Source organism: Arachis ipaensis, chromosome B10, assembly GCF_000816755.2.
Source record: "Arachis ipaensis cultivar K30076 chromosome B10, Araip1.1, whole genome shotgun sequence".
Classification (NCBI taxonomy): Eukaryota; Viridiplantae; Streptophyta; class Magnoliopsida; order Fabales; family Fabaceae; genus Arachis; species Arachis ipaensis.
The window spans coordinates 10,013,798-10,020,751 of record NC_029794.2 but is presented as its reverse complement, the minus strand read 5'-3'; the positions used below and the strand labels follow the sequence as shown (position 1 = coordinate 10,020,751).

General features: G+C 33.6%; 1 protein-coding gene across 1 annotated transcript; it reads left to right on the top strand.

The window, feature by feature from the left end:
- LOC107620092 lies at positions 2,828 to 4,010 on the top strand. Its single transcript, XM_016322311.1, has 3 exons — positions 2,828 to 3,088; positions 3,187 to 3,563; positions 3,914 to 4,010. The coding sequence occupies exons 1-3, from the start codon at positions 2,828 to 2,830 to the stop codon at positions 4,008 to 4,010; spliced, it is 735 nt and encodes a 244-aa protein (XP_016177797.1).

The following is a 6,954-nucleotide window of genomic DNA, read 5'->3' as shown; positions in this document are numbered from 1 at the left end:
CACCTCCAACAACTGGTTCTCATTCCACTTTTTTCTGACACTTTAGAAAACCTACCGTTGAAACATATCATTATTGAGTCCTAGCATATTGTTCAAGAAGAGAGAGTCCCTGCTTAGAGGAACTCATTGTAACCAATAATAACTTGCCACTTGGCAAGTTATTATTAAAAATAAATAATTATATAAAATTTGAAATAATTAAAAAAATAACACTTATATAATTAAATAATTAAATCATAATTAATTTATTAAATAATTTTTATTTTTAAAATTAAAAATACTAACCACATTATTAAAATTAGCTGTTGCAAAACTAGTCGTTGCAAAATTAGCCGTTGGAAACTAGCCGTTACTATGTTACCGTTATTATTAATAAATTAATATATTGTCACTCCATATATACCACTTACATACACTTCTATTCTCACACTTTCTTCTACTCTTCTTCATCTTCTTCCAAATTTACGAAATCAAAGTTCTGCTGATATTATTTTTTGTTCGAAAAAATGGATCCAAACCAACTCAACTCTTTTTTCAATTATTTACAAAACTTTTCTCAAACTCCAAATACCCAACAATCCCAAACCTCAAACTCTCAAGTTTCAAATCAAAATTTTACACTACCAAATATGTTTTAAAATTTAAATCCACATAATCTTCCTAATTTCAATTTTCAAGCTCCTTACAATAATCAATTTCCTATATTCCAACCACAAAATCAAAATTCACAAACACCACATTTTTTATTTTCATCCATATTTAACCCCTTTGTCAGAAATGTTACTCCAACATCTCTGCCGTTTCCAACTCAATTCAGTGCATCAAGACATAACTCATCTGGTGTTGGTGGCTCTTCTAACCCATCCTCTCAAACTCTGATACAATCTAGTCCAAATTCGTAATATTCATATTTTGCAAACCCTTGTGGATTAGATGCTATCGACCTCAATGATGAGATATTGAAGATCGGAGGCAAGATAGTATTCAACACTGGCATTGGAAAGAGGATGAGATGCTGATCAGTGCATGGTTAAATGTTTCAACTGGCCCTATAGTTGGTACCGATCAAAAGGAGAAAATATTTTGGAGTCGAATTCACAGCTACTGTGTAGAATTTTGCTCCAACATGACAAAGGGGTAGTTGTATGTAAGAAACGATGGTATAAGATCAACAAGGCTGTTGCACAATTTGCTGGTTGCTACGATCAAGCTAGTCGAAACATAAGGAGTGGTTCGAACGCTGATGATATAAAGGAGTTGGCCTATAAACTTTATTCCACGAATTATGGTCAAAAATTCACTTTTGAGAGGCATTGGAACATGCTTCGGTTGGAGCAAAAATGGAGAAGCCAACTACCTACACAAAGTGGTGGCTCAAAGAGAACCAAGGTTAGTGCAACTGGAGCATACTCATCCTCATCAAACCCAGAAACACCGTTGGCTGAGGAACCCGGTGTGGACTCTCCCATTCGCCCACAAGGATCAAAGAAGAGCGAGTGAAAAGGTAAGAGAAAAGCACAAATGTTTGAAGATTTTAGCGAAAAGAAATCATCGGTTGTTAAAAAATTATCTCTCATGGAAGATATTAAGAATATTAGAGAAAAAGAACTAATGGATAGGGAAAAAGAAAGAGAAGAGGATATGGAACATAGAGCAAAGATTATGGCAATCAAAGAGAAGGAGTTACAAATTCAAGCGGCAATGAAAGAACAAGAATTACAAGCTCAAACGGTAATGAAAGAACAAGAATTACAAACTCAGAGGTATATTAAAGAAATGGAGATAAATGCAAAAGAAAGGGAAATGGAAAGGATGGCCAAGGAAAGGGAAAGGAAAATGGATATGCAAATACTTAATGCTGACACGTCTACAATGAGTGAAAAACGACGAGCTCTTCATGAGATTGCATGTGAGAAAATAATCGCCAAGTGGTTTACTTAATGGTTCCTTGTATTCGTAGAGTTATGTAGTATGTTCTTATTTTTATTGCGTATTACTGGTATGTGATGTACTTTGTTTTATTTATTTCTGATGTAATTTTTTGAATTAGTCAATATTATTGTGCCGTTATTGTTCATGAAAGTGACCATTGCAAAACTAGTCGTTAAGTAGCCGTTGCAAAACTAGCCGTTAAGTAGCCGTTGTAAAACTAGCCGTTGAGGAGTAGGTATTTATTGCAGACACACTTATAAATATCAACTATCAATGACTCTGCAAACCTAATTCAAATCTTGTTTCTCACCTCGAAAGAGAACTAAAAATTACATTTCTAGATATGGCTAGAAATTTTGATGATATGTTTAATGAGGCTTTATATGACAAAAGAAGAAGGCAAGATAACACACTCCTAGATAATTGGATCGATGAGTATTTACTCGAAGATTCAGAAGAAGAAGATATCGATAGAAGCTCTATCCCAACTCCTCGTATATGGGTCAAAAGAGATCGAGAAGCAGAACATGATCGCCTTTTCCAAGATTACTTTGCAGATGAACCAGTGCATAATGCTGACATTTTTCGACAGAGATTTCGAATGAGAAGACATGTGTTCCTTCGGATAGTAGACGCTCTCTCAAACGTCTATCCATATTTCTAATAGAGGGTTGATGCAACTGGAAGAAGAGGCTTGTCACCACCCAAAAAATGTACCGCTGCGATACGGATGTTAGCATATGGCATAGCAGCTGATGTTGTTGATGATTCTATGCGCATAGGCGAGAGCACTACAATTGAATACTTGGAAAAATTTGTTGAAGGTGTCATTTCGGTGTTCGAGGATGAATACTTGTGAAAACCAAATCCAAATGACGTACGACACCTGCTACAAATGGTGGAGGATCGTGACTTTCCTGGCATGTTGGGTAGCATTGACTGCATGCATTGGCAATGGAAAAATTGTCCAAAGGCGTGGAAAGGTATGTACATGAGTGGTTATCGTGGGGTTGCAACCATAGTACTTGAGGTTGTAGCATCTTCAGACCTTTGGATATGGCATGCGTTCTTTGGAGTTTCTGGTTTAAATAACGATATCAACGTATTAGATCGTTCTCCAGTTTTCGATGATATTCTAAATGACCATGCTCCGGAGGTAAATTATACTATTAATGGTAATAATTATACTATGGAATACTATTTAGCAGATGGTATTTATCCTGAATGGCCATATTTGTCAAATCAATCTCAAAGCCACAAGGGGAGAAACGCAAGTTATTTGCACAATATCAAGAAGGGCAAAGAAAAGATGTGGAGCGAGCCTTCGGAGTGTTGCAAGCACGCTTTGCAATTATACGTGGTCCAGCTCGCTTTTGGGAAAAGAAGAAGCTTGCCAACATAATGAGAGCTTGTATTATATTGCATAATGTGATTGTTGAGGATGAAAGAGATACTTATGCAGAAATTTTTGCTCAAGGCTTAGAGTATGATGATGTCGAAAATGGCTTATCACAACCTCAGCTGGGAGAAGAAGATTTTGCACTATACCATCAATTTCTCCAAAGAAATGCCCAACTTCGAAATAGGCAGCAGCATAGACAATTGAAAGAGGACTTGATTGAACACATATGGCAATTTCACAATGCTTGTCGTCAACTATAGAGTTTAATTATGTTTTTCTTTGTATTAATTAATTTTACAAATTAGTGTAATCTCGAATTATATATTGTGTATTATTGTTATATATGAATTTATTTAATATTAATATCTTTTAATAGTGAATTATTTTTAAATTTATAAATTTAAATTATATTATTAAAAAAATTAATTACATTAATTTTAAGTATTTTAATTAATTAATTAAGTGGAACCACAACAGAAACTAAAGTTAGTTCCTCCTAATGGAGAAGAGAGAGATGCTTTGAGTTTCTATTTACTGTTTATGACGCAAAAGTTGATGTGGAGTTACTTTTTATGACAGGTGGGCCACAAATAGAAATTGGGATGAGTTCCCTACTGGAGATGGTCTAACAGCATTGCTGCTCATCTTAACCATGGAGTTGGCAAAATCCACATAGAAAGGCGGAGGCGCAGCCAAGTATCGCCGAACGAAGCCGTTGGTTGAAGGATCAATTCAAAGAAACTGATATATAATAATCACAGTAATAGATAAGTTTAATTTATCAAATTTATTGAAAANTTAATTATTTAAATAGTTAAAAATTAAATAAAAATTTTCTCTTGGAATCGAAGACATCAATAAGAATCGAAGCAACTTAGCTGTCAGATTAAGATTTGACCTAACATAAGACTCAATCGTTGACCTAATTATCAACTGACATGATGTCAGGTAGAATCCTACACTCGTGCCTTGCACGTGCACTGTTTTAGTAACACAGAGCAATTGAAAGAAACACAAATCCAAAACTGAAGCTTTTGTTCCATAAATAATTACAACAAATAAAAGTAATTGCATTAGTTTAAGAAAGTAATATAAAATTTTATGTGAGGTCAAAGAAATAGCAGAAAAGTTTTCTCAATTGAAGTCATAAGTGGCTACTAGTTACGATAATAACCAATAAACTAAAAAAAGAAAAATATATTAGGAAATTAGAAAACTAATCTTCTATTGATCTCATGACAAATCTTTCTTATTTAGTTCGAAATCTGTTTTGGACAAAATTTTCTTATTTTCAAATACCTCTTTATTACGTACTTTTCACAATATCCAACAAAAAACCTCAAAAATGTTGAGGACGTCGTCACCTTCTCTCCCACTTCCAGCACCTAATAGTACTTGGATTTACCGCTCCACAAAGGGGAAATACTTTGCAATGGTGGCACCAGCCTCAAATCTACTGCTCCTTATACTTCCTGAGCAGGGCCGCATCATCAAAAGCAATGAATAATGGTTTCCGGGACTAATCTACATCTGGGACACAAAGGTGGAGTCGACTAGAAACACTGGTAGATGAGGCTCAGTCCAGATAATCTTTCATGCAAAGCTCTCCACAAAAAGATTTTTATCTTTGTTGGTATCTAAAAGTCCGAAATTTTCTTCCAGATTCTTAGGTTTTGCATGATTGCAGATAGTTGATTGATCGGCTCATGCGCAAAGCCATACGCCACCACATATCCAGACGCCACATCATATTGCTTCTTCGAGTTCAAGACCCAAATCAGAGAGTCCTTGCCGTTATTATTCAGCTCTATGGAGAGAGAATGCAGGTACTTACTTCTGGGGGAAAGATTAATTTGATAAGCTCTCTGTTCCATCTTTTTCCTGTTGTCAGTAAGTTATTTACTCTATTAATTGATGAAAATATATTGATTGCTGAGACTGATATGATATGGGTATGCGAGCGACAGCCAGAATTCTTGCCAAACATCATCTCCTAACCCTATACTCCACAACAATCTTTTTTTCACCATTTTTCTACCCTCTAAGAGACTTTGACAGTCCCATAAAGGGTTAGTTCCTTTGTCTCCCGTCAAAGAAGACTTATATCTAAAATACTTACTCTTTAACATTTCGCTAAGTAGTGCATTAAGATTAACAGGCAACTTTCAAAATTATTTTTCAAGTAGAGCCAAATTTTGAGCACGCATGTCTTTGAAACCTGATCCTCATTTTCTTTTGGGTCTTGTCGTTTTGTCCCAACTAATTCATGATATTTTCCTTTCAGTACCTCTTTGATCCTACTAGAATTGTGTTAAAATTCTATGAATCTCATCTAAAAGTGAATAAGAAAACTTAAAACAGAATAGGGTATACATAGGGATTGCTTCTCCAACAGCCTTAATCAGGACATATCTTCCACCTGCTGACAATAGATTTATCTTCTAAGATTGTACTTTCTTTTATACTTTGTCTTTAATGGCTTCAAATGTGACTTTTTTTAGATCTTTGTACAGTTGATGGGAGACTTAGGTATTTATCTTAGGCCCTTATATGGTTAATATTTAGAATTTCTGCTAGTTGATGTCTAATGTGGAGTAGCGTGTTATGACTGAAGAAGACTACTGACTTATTTATGTTGACTTTTGCCCACTAACAATCTCATAGTCATAGAGTAGAGTCAGGATATTAGCACAAGATTCTTTTGATGTTTTACAGAATAAAATAGAGTCATCTGCAAAGAGAAGGTGGTTAACAGTCGGACTTCTTTTGTAAATTTGAATTTCCTGAATAACCCTATTTTGTTTTGTCCTGTGTAACAGAAAGAAAAGTCCTTCTGCACAAAAGAGAAAAAGATACGGTAATAGAGAATTTCTTGACAGATATCTTTAGTTGGCCTAAAAAAGTCAAAAAGTTGGCCTTTCAAAAATACAGAATAAAAAATAGTAGAAATCAGTTCTTTAATCCATGCTATCCATCTAGCATTAAAATCCATCTTCTCCATAATGAACCATAAAAAATACCACTACATTTTATCGTAGACCTTACTCATATTCAATTTTAGAACCATTTCATTTTCCAAATCTAATCTTTTTAACTTAAAATAATGCATGCAATCATAAACTATTAGAACATTGTCAAATATTAACCTTTCTTTCAAGAAAACATCTTGATTAATACTCACAATGTTATTCATAAATTATATATTATTACACCAATTGAAATGCATGTTTTAATTTGTAGAATAATACAATATGCATGGAAAAGTAAAATAAATATCTGAGAGACTAATTAATGTGTTGGTGCAAGTATTTATAGGGATATGTATATCTTTTCAAAAAAATTATGTTTATAAATTTTTTATTTAACTAAGTCTAATCAAGTTAAAATAATACATTTTAAAATCATATAACATTTTATTTTAGCTAAAACGAAATCATAAATAACTAAATTTTATACGTACACGTTTTTTGTCGTCTTTTTTGTTACTTCTCTTTCTTCTACGTTTTTTTTTCTTTTTTATTTTTTTATCTCTCTCTAAAAAAATAAAAATAATAAGAGAAAAATAAAATAAAAATTAAAAAAAGAGCAACAAAAAAAAAAGCTAAATAAGTTCTTGTTAA